This window comes from Chelonia mydas, chromosome 4, assembly GCF_015237465.2.
Source record: "Chelonia mydas isolate rCheMyd1 chromosome 4, rCheMyd1.pri.v2, whole genome shotgun sequence".
NCBI lineage: Eukaryota > Metazoa > Chordata > Testudines > Cheloniidae > Chelonia > Chelonia mydas.
In genome coordinates this window covers 14,403,907-14,423,583 of record NC_057852.1, presented here as the reverse complement: position 1 = coordinate 14,423,583, position 19,677 = coordinate 14,403,907, and the positions used below count along the sequence as shown (strand labels likewise).

Here is a 19,677-nt window from a genome sequence, read left to right as displayed (position 1 = left end):
GAGGAGTCCTTGTGGCACCTTGGAGACTAAGGATATATCTACACTGTGCAGTTGTTGCCAAAACTTTTGTCTTTAGCAGGTACTTAAAAAAGCCCCCCCATGAAAGACAAAAGTTTTGCCAACGCAAGCAGCAGTGTGAATGCGGCTTTAACGGCAGGAGCGCTCTCCTGCTGACAAAGCTTCTGCCACTCGCGGGGCTGGAGTATTTTGTTGTCTACACTTGCTGACTTTTAGCGACAAGGGTTTGTTGACACAGCCGTGTCGCTAAAAGCTCCGTAGTGTAGACAAGCCCTAACAAATTTATTTGGACATAAGCTTTCGTAGGCTAAAACCCACTTCATCAGATGCATGGAGTGGAAAATACAGTAGGGAGGTATATATATGCAGTACATGAAAAGATGGGAGTTGTCTTACCAAGTGTGGGGGGGGTCAGTGCTAACAAGCCAATTCAATTAAAGTGGAAGTGGGCTATTCTCAACAGTTGACAAGAAGGGGTGGAAATCACTTTTATAGTGCTAATGAGGCCAATGTAATCAAGGTGGCCCATTTAAAACACAAACCTATGCAAATAGCATTGTTGCGCACAAGTCACGAATTAAGTGGTCATTTTGCACATTGAAAACTATGATGGGAAATACATTTGCAATTGTAGAGGGCAGGAAGAAGCCCCTATGAAAATGTGGCTTAAAAGGCCTATAAATATTGTGGGGGCAGATCTTCTGCTGGTTTAAATTGTCATAGCCTGTTGATGTCACCAGAGCTATGACCATTTACACTAGCTGAGGAGATCTGCCTCAGGGTGCATACAAACCTCCTCTTGATATCTAGTGAGTTACATGTATATCTCATCAGATACAATTTGAGATGAGTCAATCTTTAAAAAAGCATAAAGGGTAGCTTCCTAAGTGACTTTATTTTTTAGTGTATAAATAGAAAAAATAGATCAGATGTAGAGATTTAAGCAGTCATGCTAGTTACAAAAGGCTTTAACCTATATTTTCAAAGGATATAACATGTACAATCCAATGTAAAGCAGGAAGCATTTCATCAACTCTGGATAATAATAATAATTGTTTTTCTCAGTTTGCTTAGGAGAATGTAAGGAACAATTGTTCCCTTTGTAGAAATTATGTACTCTCTCTCTCAAAAAGAATTGCTATAAAATATGAAAGCATTCGTGTAGCCACTTTGGAATATTACACGACAAGCCACATTATTCATAATTCAGTATGTTGGGAGAATCCTAGTTTGGTTGAGATTGGAAGGATTTAGGCTAATATTGATTTTGTTGCTAGGGTGGTTTGTTTTACATTTTGTATATGCATCTTGTGCTTTGAATGTTGTACTTCCAATAAACCCAAATAAACAATTGAAGTAGTTGGGAGTAAAGCGAATCCTCCTTCGGTATTCTACCCTTTACGGGTAAACACAATGAAGTGACTTGCAGTTCAAAAATGAAAGGATGCATCAGTATGTCGTCACATATATTGATACAGGTGATGAACAAACTGATCTACTTCACATTATATTTGAGGGAAGGTGAGAACTCATTCAAGTATAGTAACATTGGAGTGAACAGTTACACAGATCGGGTATAGAATGGGCTTCTAGGTGATCTACCTGGAGGATGGTTAACGTGGAAATGGGTCAGAAAATAGAATCACTAGAACTGTTGCTGAGCAGCAGGACAATGGTTAGAGGGTTTGGGCTTCATCCATGAGGTATGTGCTAGAAGTCCAGTGCTCGGTATTGGGGGGATGGGGGGGGGGCTGCACCTCATGTTCCTGCAGAGATCAACTGAAAGAGAAGCAACATCTCAAAACCGGGAAGGGGGATAAAACAGAGAGAAAATAAACGATGTATTTACAGGGCCAAATTTGGAGCTACTCCCATTGACGGGCCCAAAATTTGATCCATAATGTAAAAAATGTATTATTGTCAATAAGCATTTATAGCTGTCACATTCAGCCAGAGAGGGAGAAAGGCAGTGCCTTGTATTGTTCTCTCGTGTTATCCAGGGTTACCCTTGATTTGCTCTAGAGCCTGTTGCCTTCCTGCTCAACAGGAAAAATAGGGGACTCCTGAAAAACAAACAAGCCGTAAACCAAACTGCAGACCACCTAATGGACTATGTAGGGTTGTTAAGACATATTCAGAGAATGGCTTCTCCAGAGTTGGTATAGTGTATGAAATGAGAGGGTATTAAGAGAAGAATGTACAAACTTCAGATGAATGCTAAGGCTATTGGCTTGATATTGGATCCAGAATGATGATGTGTCCTATAGCAGATGTCTGGGATTTTTCTTTGAATCCCCCTTCTCATAACTTCTATCAAACTTGGTTTTAGTGCCCTTTTTTAAAAGACCTGTACTCTGGGTCCTGATAGTCAGCAAATGATTCCTTCCACGTTTTGTAGCTCTTAAACTTCTAGCTACCTGAGCTGCAGGCATAATGAGTAACTGTACAGTTAGCTGTCCAGTTGCTATGAAAGATAAATGCAGTTAAATGTGAGCAAAATTATTAGAAGCTGTTTCTCAAGATCAGGACTGATGTGCTGTCAAGCCCTGGCCAGCAGAGTAGGAGTTAGATGATGGTAAAGAGACTATATGTCCCAGTTTTACTAGGGCATTCCTGTTTTTTTCCACAAACTTCTTCTGGGGTATCATTTAATCATTCAAAACATTTTTTAAAAATAACTCCTCAACATTGCTATAGCAAATAGAATTTGCACTGTGTTTGCCAGGAAGAATAGAGTGGAACAAGTGCTCATTGTGATGATCAGTGTTTGGTATGAAAAGAGAAGTGAAATGAGTGTAGATCCCATGTTTGGTGATGTTTTGCTCAGTAGGTAACCTTTTTCAAAAGTGGCCAAGCCCCACTTTCAAAAGTGATTGAGAGGTCTAAATCCCATTGACATGGCTCCTAAGTGATGACTAACTTTTGAAAATGGGGCTTAGGCTTCTAAGTCATATAGGCCTGGTTCACATTGGGTTGTGCTGCTGAAAAATCAACACCCCTGAGAAATGCGGTTAAACTAATCTAACCCCCAGTGCAGACAGCGCTAGGTTGACAGAAGAATTCTAATGTCAATCTAGCTACCCCCTCTCTCGGTGCGGTGGAGTACCTCTGTCGACGGGAGAAGCCCTCCCATGGATGTAGATAGCATCTTCACTGAAGCTGCGCCAATGGTAGTGTTTTAAGTGTAGACAAGCCCTTGGGCACTTTTGAAAATTTTACTTAAAGTAACGGTTAGCAACACTTGTTCAGTGTTTCATGCAAAAAATCAATCCGAGATCAAGGATGTGATTTCTGTGTATGCTAAGGCCCCTTTCTGTTACCAAAGGGCTGTAAAGTGGTCTTACTGTGAATGAGAATCAGGTATTAAGTTATTGGAAAAAATTCTCCATTCTGAGCAATATTCCTAGGTTGCAGTACTACTGGGAGTTGGCAGTAGTGTTGACAGTGCTCATTTAAAAACAAAAGTTGACTTTTATTTTTTGTATAGTGTAAATAATGGCACAAGGGAAATATCTGGGGGGTTTTATTTTAAAAACATGGCCACCTTAGTTAAAGGTGTAGCTACAAATAAAAAATAAGCGCATTTAGGCCCATTTTTGCTTCAAAATGTATAGAAACCATGAAAAGTCTCTTTTTAGGGCAGGGGGAATTGTTCTTGCTTGTTTCTTTACATTAGAAGTTCAGATCTTCTCTACCTTGGGAAACTCTTATGGTGGCTGGAGAACTGGTTAAATATTTCTGTTGCAAGAGAAGGAAAGCTGAGCTATTGACAGGGAAGGATTTTGTGTTTGTTTTTCTGTTTGATTATTTCGGACATTTTAACAAGTTTACAAATCCTTGCCATGTAAATATCAGAAATAAAACCATCATTACAACAGTAGCTTTTATTTAAAGAGACTTTATACAGGAAAATAGTCATCAGGTCTTTCTTTTTAACAGGATGTTACCATATTACAGAGGGAGCATCATTAGAAAACCTATAATAGGTTGTTTCTAGTGATGTTATTAAGTTGAGTGAAATCCAAATATACATATAGTTAACAGACCAGGGGGTGTCTATCAAATGTTAATTGGACACTTGTGTTGGTATTTTTCCAGGTGAATGTACTTTGAGTATAGAATAAAAAGTACTTAGATACTTGGTTATCTATATGTCCTCTCTTTATTTTGTATGTAACTGGGGTGTTAATTTTTCCATAACCATGGCCTCCCATATTTTTTTAATTGTTCTTATATGGGAGAGGGGAGGAATTTTTAGTGAGACCGATTAGAGCTCCTACTTTGTAATCTTCTATTTAACTCCAAGGCCCAATAAACACTCAGTTGAAAGGATATCTTTCTTTAAGTTTCAACACTCCACTTTGTCATTTTAAAGCGTGAGAACTTACAAAAATTTCTTCAGTCTCAAGCAATCCCCTAGTAAAAGCGTAGGGAAGGACCAGACTTGACATTTGTGGTGATTGAGGTTTAAAAAAAAAAAAGGGGGGGGAAGCCCTTTCTCCCCTTTAAAAATCAGAACCAAACCCAACAACCATCCTTTAGCCCTTCTTTATACACAAGAAAGAAGCAAACGAGCACAAACCACTGTTTTAAAAGTCTACTGCAGGTTACATTTAAAGACCATTGAAGCATGGGGTTTTGTTGTTGAGGGTATAGTTAGACCTGTAAAATACCTAGGGTGAAGCTTTAAGTCCTTTATTATGAGGATAAGATAGCCACTCTCTTTTCCCCCTTGAACTGGCGAGAATTTAAGTTAATTTTTCCTTAACTAACAGGTCAAAAGGAGCCCCACAGAACTTTCAATTATCTGCTTCAGCACGGGGCCATATGGCAAAATGTGTTTTCTTTTCCTTGATTGGACAATATTTTACCTGGGGGTTGTTTTTTTCCAGTGTGTTGATGCCTGACTAAATATGTTCAGGCACGGTCTTCATGGAAAGACGAGGCAAACTTTTTTGTTAAATATTCCTTGCACTAGTAATCAGTCTTGGAGGGTTACAGATTGGCTTGCAAACCAATTAAAAAGCCAGCTTCATCCAAAGGGAGGGGAAAGCTGGCAGTGGGATGCTGCTGCTTTTCCTTTGCTGTATAACCCCAAAACAGTTTGGCTTAAACTGGTTTTATGCCATATAAAAAAAAAAAAGGGCTGGAGGACCTCAGCTGATCAGAGTACTAAAGGTCCTGGGCACGCACCATAGAACGTATTGGTTTTGAGCTTGGTAGTTCTCTTTTTACAAGGGGCTGTGGATTGTTGTAACACAGTTAGGGACTGTAGGAAGAGGCAAGTCTTCCTGAACTTTACTCCCAGCTTGAAGTTTTAAGAAGTAAGTGGGAGGAGAGGGAAGAGAGGGAACTATAGACAGAGAGAGAGAGATACACAGAGAGAGAATTAAAATGTCAAGAGAAAAAGGCAACACAGAGAAAAAGCTAAATGGCTTTGGGGAGAAGGGGAAGGAGAGGAGCCGAACATCCCTGATCATCATTCAGGCTGTTAACCGCAGTATTTTCACCTCTGCAGTCTCCCCCGCTGCTGAGCGAATCCGCTTCATTTTGGGTGAAGAAGATGACAGCCCTGCACCCCCTCAGCTCTTCACCGAACTGGATGAGCTTCTGGCTGTTGATGGACAAGAGATGGAATGGAAGGAGACGGCAAGGTGAGACATTTTCCCTTTACTCTGAGAGGGAGGTGCAACTGCTTGGAAACCTTTATGGGAGAGTTGTAGAGAATAACATCCCTGTTTAGGGGATGGTTCAGAAGTTGTCCTCCTCTCAAATTCAATGAGGCTCTTCCATAAGGGAGACCTTAGCGATTCATTTCAGCCTTTATCTAAATCTTCCCTAAAAACAGAAGATCTAGACTACCCGATTTGTTTGAATTTATACTTTATCTAGAGCCAAAAGTGTACTTAGTGCTTTGCAAACAGGTAACTCATGCTGGCCAAAATTGGGTGGCGGAAGTTAAGCTTTTAAAGCCCCATTAAAGCTACTTCTGTTTTGGTGCCTAAACATGAATCTAGGAGCCCAATTTCAGATACAAGTTCAAAAACTTCAGTCTTGGTCTTTGTCCTCAGTAGCTGCTAATGACCTTAATTTTAAATGAGTAAAAAACACCCAAGTATTTTTTTTTAATTTTTTTTTAAAAGCCAGTTATTCCCTCGGGGTATTTGCTAGAATAGATGGACCATTTGATTTTTCTGATTTTATTCTCTGTTTTGTACTCTGGAGTTAATTCAGAGCTGCATGCTTTGTCTGATAGTCCAGGCAAATTGATTTTAGACCATTTTGTGAACAATGCATACAGATAAATTAGATTGGAATGATGATAGAAAATCATGATATCTGCAACTAATTTAGAGACCAGTATTAGCTGTTTATAATTGCTTCTATTTAGCATCTCAGGCTTGCTAGGCTGACATTTTTCTGTACAGTGACAATAACTTTGGTCTTGAAATTTCATCTCTTTTGTGCTCTATGGGAAGCTGTATGAAGTATTAGATTTGGGTATTCCACTAGAGAGAGGAATTCAGAGTAAATATTTTCCAGGGCTTTTTCCTCTCCTCCTGCACCTTTTGAATATTAGCTTTTTGTTTTCCTTTATTGTAGCTCTGCAAAGCTCTCTCTCCACCTTCCAATCTTAAAGGTCTCTGACCATGTTTTGGTTAGTCCCTCTTATTTGGTTACCTTAATCGTCCTTTACCTTTGATTTTTAATGAGCCACTCTACCTTGTCCCCTTATCTTCATTTTACTTTTCAGTCTCTTGTAGAGCCTATTTAAAGACTCTTCACCTTTACTCTTTAAATTCTTGCTTATTGGTCTTTCTTTTCTCCCTGTATTACTCTTTTCCTTATTATTAGTTCAGTATTTGCATTTTGTTGTGTGCATCACCTCTCTGCTTTCTAAAGCTGATTATTCCTTCCACTGACTATACCACTTTCCCCTTTTTAGAAGATCTAATGATAAAAATTAACAATTTATCCATTTTCATGTCTTGTATCTAAACTTATATTTCCTTACGTGGACAGAATGTGCCTTCTTCCTTCAGTGTGAAAATAGGCCAGGAGGTTTCTCTTAACTCCACAAATATTGCACATCTTTTAGGTTGCTCTTTAATTGTGATTATAAAGAGGGAGGCAGCGTATGCCTGATGAGGAGCTGTTGATGTGAATTTGATTTGGCTTAGAGGGTAAAAGACAGTATTTAATTGTAAGGACCCCCTTTCAGAGCCAAAGGAAATGAGTCTCAGCTAGGTTTTTCATGAGGGATCACTAAAGTAACTTGAGGGACACTTGCCCACAGCTGTCACGTAATTTCAAAGCAGCCTTCAGGTAGGTATAACTTTGGAGGATGGGCTCTTCAGTTTGCTTTATCACGTCACAGTATAATGAAGAGGAATAGTTTTCCTTTAAATGCTGTATGCTTTATGCAGTGCCATGCTGCTTTGCTGGAACTGCTAGATAGGACTGTGTATATGAGCCCCTTTAATGGTGACACTGTATGTAGCTTACATGCCTAAACTGCGTGACGTTAGAGCCACTGCAAAAATTCCAAGCTTGACAGTCTCTTATTCAGAAAGGGTTTTTATTTTGCTGCTGACATCTATGATATGTGAAGTTTTTAAATGTTTCTCTGACAACTTGCAAAGCAAAATCTACCCTAAGCTGAAGAGTGACTGCTTCTGCAAGACCTACTAGATAGGACCACCCAACTCTGTGCTCCAGCCTGTAGAGGAGCTGCCCAATCCAAATCTCACTACTGTTCACTGTACAGGCACTCCTCACTTAAAGTCTTCCCAGTTAACGTTGTTTCGTTGTTACGTTGCTGATCAATTAGGGAACATGCTCATTTAAAGTTGCGCAATGCTCCCTTCTAACGTCGTTTGGCAGCCGCCTGCTTTGTCCATGGCTTGCAGAAAGAGTAGCCCGTTGGAGTGAGCTGGGGGGGGCTTGGAACCAGGATGGACCAGCAGCCCCCCATCAGCTCCTCTAAGTTCCCTGTGCGGCAGCCGCCCAGCAAGCTATCAATTGCCCACAGTTCAGCTGTCCCTCCCCCCACTGCCCTGTGCTGCTCCTGCCCTCTGCCTTAGAGCTGCTCCCAGGAGCCTCCTGCTTGCTGTGCAGGGGGACTGGGGAAGAGGGGAGCTAATGTCAGGGTGTCCCCCTCCCCCCTACTCCTGCCCCCTGCTTACCCCTTCACCATATAGACAAGGGTGGAGACAGGACAGGGCTCAGGACAGAGAGAGCTTGCTGGCCGCAACTGCTGTCTCAACTTCCTGATCTTTTTAAAGGCAATGTACATAGAATGGGGTCAGCGTACTTAAAGGGGCAATGCGCATCTCCCCCCCCCTCCCCCCCATGGGGGTGTGTGTGTGTGTGTCTGTCTCTGTCATGCTGTCTCCCCTCCCTCCATTTGCGCTGTCTTGTAGAGTGAGAGGCTCCATTAACAATGTGTTAACCCTTGAGGGCTCAGCCGAGTGTTAGTTCATCATTTAGCAGTAAGGCATCCCCTGGGAAATATCCCACCCTCTGACTCCACCACCTCAACCAAGCTTCACAATCATCATGGCTGTGTACAGTATTAAATTGTTTGTTTAAAACTTATACTGTGTGTGTGTGTGTGTATAAGTTTTTTGTCAGGTGGAAAAAAATTTCCCTGGAACCTAACCCCCCTATTTACATTAATTCTTATGGGGAAATTGGATTCGCTTAACATCATTTCGCTTAAAGTCGCATTTTTCAGGAACATAACTACAACGTTAAGTGAGGAGTTACTGTATGGTATTAATCCCCAAAGGAGGTTTGAGGATTGAATTGAAACCGTGTCCCCATCAGAACATAACATTTGCATTCAAGAGTTATAGCAAATCGAGCTGCTGTCTCCCCAAGGCCGTACCTATATAAAAATAATTGGTAGAGGTCATAAAAAATTTCTAGCCGCGAGTGAAAAGATATGAATAAAATGTATATGGTGTCCCTGGCTGCTTTAGCAAATGTTGCCGTCAGGTTCATTGATGTTACCTATATTAGGAGCACTAAAATAGATGGGCAGCACCATTCTGAGTGTCGTCTAACCCTGCTCAAAGTATGGCTAGCCAATCCAGGACTTAAAATGATATGGGTAGAGGGAGCCCCTACACCTGTGGGCTCCCAACATTGTTCAGACTGGTGGAGTTCAGCCATTGGTAACAGTAGAAGCTTTCTGAGGAATGTTCCTCGTGTAGCCAAGGTTCACATGGGACCAAGTGAATTCATCAGAGCCGTGCAGTAACAGCAAAAGTCATGGCTGTTGAAAGGTAACAGTTGAAGGTTGGGTCATTAGCAGTTTTTGTTCATTGTGTTGATACAAACTGCAATTAACTCAGTTGGTATGGATGTCAAAGCCATTGTGCTTCCAGGCAAACTTCTTTGCAGTTCAGCAATAGTTAAAGGACACATTGTAAATTGGCAGCAAAATGAAAAGGCCTGAAACCTGAGCAATGGCCTGTGGCGGCTACTTGAATTTTTGGATCCACTGCAGTATGCTCAGGAGCTAGTCCAGTGTGCCAGTCATGAGGCTGTCATACCAAAAGTCTGATCCTGTGATTGCACCAAAAAGACATGAAACAATTTTGTGGTCTTTGGAATTCATTTTGTTCCTTGTTCTTCTAGTGAGCAATGTCAAACAGCGTGTTACCTCCATTCAGTATGTTCCAAGCTAGGATTGCAGGCATCTGGTTTTTGACTAGAACGCCTGGTCGAAAAGGGAGAATGGCGGCTCCAGTCGGCACCACCGACCGGGCTATTAAAAGTCCAGGAGGGGACCTGGGGCCAGGGAAGCTCGGTGTGCTGCCCTCGCCCTGAGTACTGGCTCTGCAGCTCCGATTGGCTGGGAACCATGACCAGTGGGAGCTGCGGGGGATGGTGCCTGCAGGCGCAAAGGCAGCGCTCACCGCGCAGAGCCGCCTGGCCACCCGGCCACCCGTGCGCCTAGAGGCCACAGGGACCTGGCGGCTGCTTCCTCCGAGCCACAGTAACCGCTGCTGGGACCACCCCCTCCCCTGCGCATCCCAACCTCCTGGCCCAGCCCTGAGCCTCCTCCTGTACCCCGCACCCAGCCGGAGCCCCCAGCCTGAGCCCCCTCCGGAACCCCAAACCCCCCAGCCCCAACCCCAGGTGGCGCCCTCACCCCTCCTTGCACCCCAAATCCCTCATCCCTGGCCCCACCCCCTGCCTGAGCCCTCACCCCCACCACCCATCCCCCCCTGCACCCCAGCCCGGTGAAAGTGAGTGAGGGTGGGGAAGAGTGAGCGATGGGGGGGGGGAGGGGGCTGAAATGGAGCGAGTGGGGGTCCAGGGCCTTTGAGAAGGGACGGGACATGGGTGGGGCCTCTGAGAAGGGGCGGGGCAAGGATGTTAGGTTTTGTGAGATTAGGAAATTGGCAACCGTATTCGTAGCCGTGTGATGGACTGTCTAAGAATTGTATACAACAAGGGTCCTTGAAGAAAAAGAGGCTCCTTCACCCACTTTTTGTGGAGACACTAGAAATAATTTCATCCCTTTCTTGGCCTACTGACCAGTGCAGTTGTTAGCAATGTTACACCATGGTGGGTATTGAACTGCCCCCTAGTAGGTTCTCAAACCATGATTAGAGTGTAAGGAAACGGTTTGGGGAGCATTTAAATGCAGCCACATCAGATTTTTCTAATGTACGAGCAGCTGGCTGTTTGCACTGGGACCAGCAGTGTCATTCTGAAATCTGAAGCATGCAGTGTCACTGCACACTTCGGGGAGTCTTCAGATGCTGCATTTTCTAAATCTGGGACAGTGTTGAGGGCCCGGGAAGCATAACTGAGGTTTTAAAAAAGACTAACTGGTTTTTTTTTTGCTCTGAATTAGTCAAAGTGATCCAAACTGGGTGTTGGATGGGAGTGCAGTGCAGTGAAGCCAGGTGTGTAGAGGTCAGGAGTAGAACTGGATTGAGGTGATGAAAAAAATTTCAAATAATCAAGCCAGCAACCTCTTGCCCTGAATTGATTTGTTGTTATGCTACTTTTATAGACGTTCTCTCTTTGAATACCAGGAAACTCCACAATGCTGAATTCACACCACAGTAAATATTAACGGGTACATGTATGGTAGACCCTTACTGGAACACCCTTTGCAAATGAACCTTGAACCTTAGCAAATGGGGTCCCTGGATCCCACCTCTAGCCCCGCCCACCGTGTGGGGGGCTGAGATCTCCTCCAGTCCCAAGGCTGTGAGGTGGAGAGGTGACAGATCCTCTAGCCCCAGGGCCACTGCTGGGCAGAGTGCTCCCCTGGCCCTGGGACTGGAGGATCTGTTTCTCTCCCCGCCGCCCCGCGCTATAACAAACCCCGGCTATACTGAATATCTGGTTTGTATCCCCTGCGATTCATTATAGCGAGGGCGTACTGTAGCACTTAGGCACATCTCCTCCCCTTTGATCCCCTTGAAAGTTTTTTCCCTTGTCCGAGAACGTTCTCTTTGTTCAACCAACTGCAAATGCAACTTTCTGCATTTGACCTCCAACGTTATTTTATCAAAAGTGATTCTGGCACCTAAAATCAATTCTAGCCTAGGGCTTGGAGGATTGGGTCCTTGGTTATTTTTAATAAAAGAGGGTTTTGTGTCCCAAACTGTGAGAGCTTCTTTTAATCTCATCTTTTGAGACTTGATATCAAGGTACATAAATATCAGCTGTACTGAACATATTTGTGCTACCTGGGTATCTGCTCAGTACTAACTGAACTACCAGCGTTCTGCTCCAGCATGCAAAGGGCTCACTTTATAACCCCTAATAAACTCTTCAGGGATATTCCAAGAAGAGTGGGTCCTACCTAGGACATTACTTATGGGAATGCAACTGAATGATTATATTATTAGCAATTCTGAGATGGCTGAATTATTTAAATGATTAAATTACAAAAATTATACTAGGACTGAATCTCATTCAATTGTAGTATTTTTACTCTGATGGGGCTTTAACTTGGTGACTTTTAGCTATGCTAATAGTAACTACAAGTAATGAGCACTGACTAAGCACTGAATTGACCCAGGCAACTTACCTGTCCCTCTCGGCTATTGAACACTAACCTCCAATTTAAGGGTTATTTTTAGTGACCCCTGAATCAGAGCTAAATATGACAAAAATCTCAGCTAATTCAAGTTTCAATTTTTCTGCTAATCTCTGTTCATCCTTTCATACCATCAGCAAACAAAGCCAGGTTAATAGGTGGAAATTAAGAGCTCTACGGTATGAGGGAATGTGAAGGGTAAATAACCAAAAATATAACTAACAAGAAATTCTTTAAATGTATCAGAAGCCTGAGAGATTTGGAAGGTGTGCTGGACTACCAGGCAGTAAAGGGAATAATAAAGATATGCAGAGAAGCTAAATGATTTCTTTGCATCAGTCTTCACCACTCAGGATGTTGTGTGTGATACCTATCTTGAACCTACTCTGTTTTCAGGTATCAAAGAAAAGGCATTGTCAGAGATTGAAGTGTCAAAAGAAGAGGAATTGGAACAGATTGCTAAACTAAATACATTTCCAGATTAGGTGGTAGACACTGAAGAATTCAAAGGGAGTTTAAGAATGAAGTGATTGGGAACCAGGTTTTTATAGGTATTTAGATGCCTAAAGATGCTGATAGGCTTTTAGTGGGATTTTCAAAAGCACCTAGGCACAAGCTCCCATTGATTTCTATGTGACTTGGCTTGAACTGCAGGAAGTCTCCACCTAGGAGAATGTTTGGTTTGTGAAACAGAATTTGCAGGAAGATCTATTCAGTAGAGCTTTAGGAGTGCATTAAATATAGCAGTTAACAGTTCAAACACTTATAAAAATAAGTTAAAGCTTACTTTATCAAAGCTAAATATTGCAGATTATATGGAGAAAACCAAATAAAAACCAAATCCAAATCAAACATGGGAAAGTGCTTTTTTGTGAATTATACACCTTCAACAAAAATGTCAAGGTCTTTTTAATTTGCAGGATTTATGTTCATGCAGGATAAAATTCAGTAAATCAAAAAATCCCAGCCTCTGTAGACCTAACAGTCCTCCTTCAGTATTTTCAGACCAAAGTCACAACATTTTGTTTGGGTAAAAAGAAGCTTTTTAAAAGTCTCAAAATGTTTATTTTCAAAATCTGTTAAAATAATGTCCAGGAATAGCTTAAATTAAGCATGTTTCTACTCTGAAAATCGATTATGTAAAAATGTCGTCCTTACTCATGGTTCCCTGTGTACACCAGTTACATCTGCTTTCTGTAGAGAAAGAAGTTAGTTTTTATGGGTTTCACTTTCTTTTGCTAGCACTGTAGTGTTAACATGTTTAAGGAAGAAAGCTGAATTTTTTCCTCCTTATACCTCCTTGGAATTGTTTACTAAGTTCCAATCAGTCACACCTGTGCAAACCAATTGAGGGGTTAGGCAGGGGTTGCTGAGGGCAGAATTTGACTTGCAAAACTTTGTTACCTGTGTTGTATGAGAAGGAAAGAACCCACCTGGCTGTTGGTTGCGCTAAGTATTGGCCTGCAGGTCACACTCCTTCTGTATGATCTGCTATACTTAGGCACAATAGTGAGAATTGAAGATATTTCTGTTTCTTTGCTTTTGAAGGTTTAGGCCTGATGCTTTAATGCTTTAACCTGATGACATGGTTTTAGGTGTGTAAATAATGTTTTACATGCAATGGTATTTAACCTTTGCTCTAATCTTCTACTAGCGAGATGAGCTTGCAGGTTTTCCCCCCCCAGGAAAATGCCATTGAATCATTAAACAACTAGATACAGAATGTAGAAAGCTAATAACTTTTTTTTTTTTTTTTCAATTAAGAAGGGCTTCATGCAAACTGATTCCTCCCCACCCCATCCTGCCCAATTTTGATTTTGGACGTTTCAGGCGAGTTAGTGAGTTTTCTGACAAAGGGCTGTCGTCTTTATTTATAATTTGAAAATTGACTGTACATGGTTGTGCCTCATCTCTTTGTGCCTCAGTTTCCTCTTTTGTCAAGTGTTTTGATGCCTATGGATGAAAAGCACGATATAAGAGCTGGGTGCTATTTATTATTATTTATTTATTGGCTCTTCCCCTCTTATGTTCAAAGTGTGACCAGGCGTAAGAATAATAAAAATCCGTGAACTAAGATCCATTAGTAATTTCTCTCTCATGATATATTTCAGTCATTTTACTTTTCTGCTTGTCTCAGCGTACCTGGTACCTTTAAAAACCATGGCCAAAATGTTCAAATTTAGGTGTTTTAGGCATCTAAATGAATGTGACCTTATTTCCAGAGGTGTTGATAATCCATTGTCCTTTGGGGGCTCTGGACACTCAGCACCTCTGAAGATCAAGCCACTTTAATCTAGGTGGCCCACTGTGGATTAGGTGGCTAACTTGGAAACGTTTGGCCTGTTCAAATACTGGGTGGCATTGGTATAGTTGTTGCGTTTTATTTCCTTTGTCTTAATTTAAAGTGATGTGTTCATGACCTCATGTACGTTTAAACCTGGCAACACCCGGTGACATTCTGTTGTGCCTCTTTCAGAAACGCCAGAGGTAGCATTTTTAACGTATTCTTGCCGCTCTGCCCTTCCATAGGTGGATAAAGTTTGAAGAGAAAGTGGAACAGGGCGGAGAGAGATGGAGCAAGCCTCACGTCGCTACGTTGTCCCTGCACAGCTTGTTTGAACTGAGGACGTGTATAGAGAAAGGATCCATCCTGCTGGATTTGGAGGCCACTTCTCTCCCTCAGGTAGTGGGTAAGTAAGCTTCCATGGAGGCTCTTTCAATAATCCTCCCTCACCCCCCCCCCCCCCCCCCCCAAATGCTCTCTTCCTCAGAGCCTGAATAATGGCTGTCAGTGAAAGTGAAGGAATGAGCTTGTGGTTGTTTTGTCAACATCCAAAAGCCAACCATGTCCCAGGCTTTCCGGAATGACAGGAGTAGCTGCGGCTGGGTGGCCTGAAAGATACAAAGTCTTTCACCTGTAGCATACCGCCCTGCTTGGTTTGGTTGTGACTGAAAGCTATGGCCATCTGATGGCTCTTCAGTTGCCTATGCAAAACTGTTGGTGCCTTCAGTCCAGCTCTGAGTGAATAGCCGTCCATGTCATAGGAACCACCGTTACATTTGCCATGAACTAGCACGTCGGTTGGCCATCTCACCTGAGAAGCGAAGCAGTGGATGAGAATGGAGAGTGACTTATTCTCTTGCTCCTAGAGGTAATTGCTCCCAGTCAGGGTTCAGGCACATTAGAGCAACGTGGGGTCACTGCTACCTGTGTTGTCACTGTTCTGTGCATGAAGGGGGATGCACGTTCCACTGCTGTCAGACCTTATGTTTTGGGCTTTGCAAAAGCACTTAGTGTTGGCTTACCTCTGCTTCCAGTGAATTCACTGGTAATAGTCCCATTGACTACGGAATTAGGCTAATGCTGAGCGCTACATTCCACAGTTCCTCTTTGAGGGACTTACTCTACTTGCTTCTAAAACGACTATAGCGAATTCAGGGTAGAGTTGTTCCAGAGCTAAGCATTCAAAAAACATGAGTTTGTCCTCAAAATATCATGGAATTGATTTTTAAAAAGAGATATTAAAAAATAATAAATCTTAGGTTATTTTTATTTTCTTTCACTTTTTTGTAGGGTTCACATTTCCAAGACTTTCTCTGTAATCATGAGAAGTAGATTTTTTTTTTTTTTTTTTTTTTTTTTAAATCTCTTACTTAATGACATGGCTCCAAGATCTGAGGCTCGAATTAAAACAGCAAATATCATTAGCGGGCAACACTGCAATTTAATCTTTGAGAATATTTACCGTCTACTTATTTAAGGGAAAAATTATAGAGTCATTTAATGAGAGAAACTGAATTCCTTTTATAATAAATTACCCTCTGAATTGGTATTCCTCTTTTGGTTTATTATTAATTCATGGTGTAACAGAATAACAGAGAAATACAGTTTCCACATCTAAGGTGATATTCAAGCACGTCACTTGCTTTCCACATCTAAGGTGATATTCAAGCACGTCAAGCATAATACCAACTACAGGAGCATAGCAGTGACAGTCCCTGTTAGTTAAACCCTCACCAGGGACTTTTTGCTTTATGTGGCATTAAAGAATTCATAGATTGGATCTCACTTTGTAACAGCAGAACTGAGCATAGTTTTAGTGGTTCCGTTTTACCTATTTGCTGATAGTGGTGATACTTGCTTGAGGACTTCTGAGCTCTCCTCTGCTCTGTGGATTCTTTAAGATTCCTTTTTCTCATTGTTGGGGAGGAAGAAATACCCTTGAGTGATATGTTTGTGACTCAAACCAGTGACCTAAGTCTGTCTAAAAAGCACGTTCCCCAGCTCCTTCCTATAAACAAAAAATAAATGGCAGCATGATTTTATCTAAAAAGATGTAACTGGCAACATCAGTAAATTTCCCCAGCATCCTCTTCTGCCTCAGCTCTAAGCCAGGGCTAAATTCTTTGCCAGGTTGCTTTAATATGAATTTTTAACTTCCTTGTACTCTGGATTTACTCTTAGTTAAAAGCATGCACTTATTACCTCTTCTTGACTGAGGGAAATTCCTTAGCCCAATCCCTTATCACCCAGAAATCCATTTTTGTTTCCACACCTTTGTTCTTACAGGAATCCCAGTTAAAAGCATTTCCCTGAGTCGTCTTCAAACCCAAACTGCCTCCTGTAACTTGAAACAACTTTAAAGAAGATTTCTCCCCAAAACTTTGAGCATGCACTCCTCCACCCCCAAGAAACTGGGCTTGTCTACAAGTGGAAGTTAGTCCAAAATAGCTAGGGTATGAACTTAAAGAGCAATAGGAATTCTGCACTAACTCCTTCTGTGGACTCTCTTATTCGGCACAAGGGGTGCCCTTTTGCGGTTTAAGGTTAATCCACTTCTGCATTAGCTATTCCAGGCTTTCCTCTGTGTAGATAAGGCTCATCTGAAAAATGGCAAGAATAATGGGTATAGGTAGGTTTGTATGATTATTGCTGAAAACAGAGCCAAAGCAAGTACTATATCGACTTGACTTGGGACATTAGACATCAAATAAGGAATACCCTTTAAACTAAGAAGCACCCCTTATTTTAAGTTCACCTTGCAACTAGACTGATCACCAGACTGTAGGCCACCAAATAATCATCCGTGGGTGTCAGCTTTTACTTGCTACTGTCCTGATTGGATTCAGGCTCTGTATGGCAATACCACTTCCATAAGCCATATAGACCCTCTTAGCAATTTAATTTAATTTTAATTAATTAATGCAAGAAAGTGTCAACTGTATTTTGATTGACACTAGGTGCTGGGTGGGAGGAATTTCAAATGTCAAGTGTTATCGTAGACTCCAATCATGCAAAGACCCATTGAAGTCATGTATTTGCCCTGTTATCATTAGAACAACTCAAAACTTATTTTCTCCATTTTCACTGTGATTACTTACTGCATAAGATCAAGTATGTGTACATTTCTGCAGGATCACGATCATAGATTGTAAGCTTTTTAGGGCAGGACCGGTCTTCCTCTGTGTTGTGGATAACACTGAGCAAACTATTTATGCTCCTCAAATAAGAATTTATATTTATAAATAACTTGCATACACCTACAGAACAGTGTACAAGAGCCATTGATGATATACAATTATTTGTCCAGCCACAGCTTGCAAATAATAAACCATTAAAAAATGAAATAAATTGCACTTGTTTATACACACAACTGTCATCTTTGATGTTAGGAAAAAAATTGATACAGCCTGTGGCAATCTGATTCTGAAACAAGAATAGTAACCAAGAGTGCACCTGACTAATGCTTTGTGCTCTTCATGGGTCCTGTTTTACCTTTTGGGTCCAATTTAAGGTCTTGATCTTAATCTGCATGGCCCTCAATAGTTGTGGACCAGGCTAAGGCTACACTGGCAACCACCTCATCAACCGTGATCCTCCAGGACAGCTTTGTTCATGAAGGACATGGAAACTAGAAAGGAGTGCTGGTTGAAAGTAAGAGGAAGAAGTGTCGTGAATGTTTTCTTGTGCTTTTATTTTTATTTTATTTCAAAGGTCAAAAAAGTGCCCAGCTCTATAATTGGTTGAAAAATTGGGGGAGGGGGGTGGAGGGGAGAAGGGGAAATGAGCCTTCCCTCACCTCCTTTCTATTGATGCCAATATTTGAAGCATGTCAACCAGCTCTATTAGAAATGCTGCAGTGGCCTTTTGAGAGCTAGAGGCAGAGCTTTTGTGATGCTGGGTCTTAGGTGGTGGAGCACCTTACTGGAAGAGGTTAAAATGAGATAGCGCATCCTTTTGCAGAGGACACCCCAGTGCAAAACCAACCTTAGCAACCCTATGAGCCACAACAGGAAAGCAGGAGGTAGAAGGAGGATTGGAAAAGAAGGGGAAGAAGAGAAGGAAGGAAAATAAAGTTGTAGCACCAGAGCATAGGTAGGGATGAGCAGACTCCTCCACACTGATTGTTATGCTTATCCTTGTATTGTATTTCACATTTAGATACTCCGGTGATTGGAATGCTAAAAATATCTAAGGGCTTGTCTATGTGGTGCTGCAATCTGGACTACAGGGTTGTGAAATGTCGTGTGCTTTAACATGTTGCCCTCTGCCCCATATAGACCCCGCTGCCGTGCACTAAAAGGTTTCTAGTTCACGGTGATGTAGTTCCGTTTTGAACAGGACTGTGTTCACATGCACTAGGTACCTAGTCGGCTATGAATTAGCAGCCTTCTCTGCGTACGTGTGAAGGGAATTCTACAGGCTGTGTGTCGCATCGGAAACAAAACTTTCAAGTTCACATCTGTTAGGAAAAGACTACATCACAATCGCTGCTTCGTAGAGAATGTTTCTCAGATTTTTGACACAGCTGGCGAGACCAAAAATTGATTTGGCAGGCCAGTTTTCAGAATAGGGTGGTAAAAGAGCATAGGACTTGGCCCACGGTGTGAGTGCTCTGTGCCTACAAAGGCGGGGACTGAAGGGAAGTGAGAGGATTTGCTCTACAGAGCTGCTGATGTCTTTTGAGCACTATGGCAAGATGTTTTTTATATGAAAAGAGCTATAGCATTGCATGACCTATGCTGTCACTGCTGACTGCTGTAAATACTATATTCTCACTAGTATATGAGAATTTTCATTAAAAGAGGAACAGAAAACAAGCTAGTTAGAGTAATCTCTAGTGGAAGCACAGTTAAAGTAAATAATAACTTGGTTTCAGAATCAGTAAAAATAGCATAATTGATTATTTTTTGAAAGTTCTCCACGTAAAAACAGTGAAATATTGTTTTGTAGGCTAGGCTCAAAATGCATCCTAGTGTAAAGTCATCATCAGGTAAGGCATGTTCCTGTATATTCGAAGAGCCAGATTTACCAAAGCTGCCTTTAACATCAGGCCTACAATTTTGAAGCGCCCCAAGTTTTGTGTGCTAATTGGGTTAAACAGCTGCTTTTACGTCTGTATCTCGTACGGCACCAAGCACAGTCTCTTTGATTCATAACTAATAACTCTGAAATTTGTATGCAAAAACTGGAGATAAAATACCCAAAGACAGCCACTAAAATTGGAGACCCGAAACTTTAATCGCCCAAAATGAGAGGGCTGGTTGAGGCTACTTTGAAAATGTGGCCCTAAATATTCTTTTCT

The 19,677-nt window shown here is 41.7% G+C and overlaps 1 protein-coding gene across 13 annotated transcripts in view; it reads left to right on the top strand.

Annotated features, from left to right (window-relative positions):
- The window catches only part of SLC4A4 (solute carrier family 4 member 4), a 257,343-nt gene that overhangs the window by 105,043 nt on the left and 132,623 nt on the right, over window positions 1–19,677 (top strand). For 10 of the 13 annotated variants that reach the window (XM_043545163.1, XM_037896687.2, XM_043545166.1 and 7 more), the window contains exons 4-5: window positions 5,537–5,672; window positions 14,621–14,781. In XM_043545163.1, the coding sequence (XP_043401098.1) occupies window positions 5,537–5,672; window positions 14,621–14,781 (297 nt within the window). Of the gene's footprint in view, window positions 1–5,079; window positions 5,673–14,620; window positions 14,782–19,677 lie in introns of those variants that run through there. The other 3 variants (XM_043545171.1, XM_037896690.2, XM_037896691.2) reach the window with 3 other exon arrangements.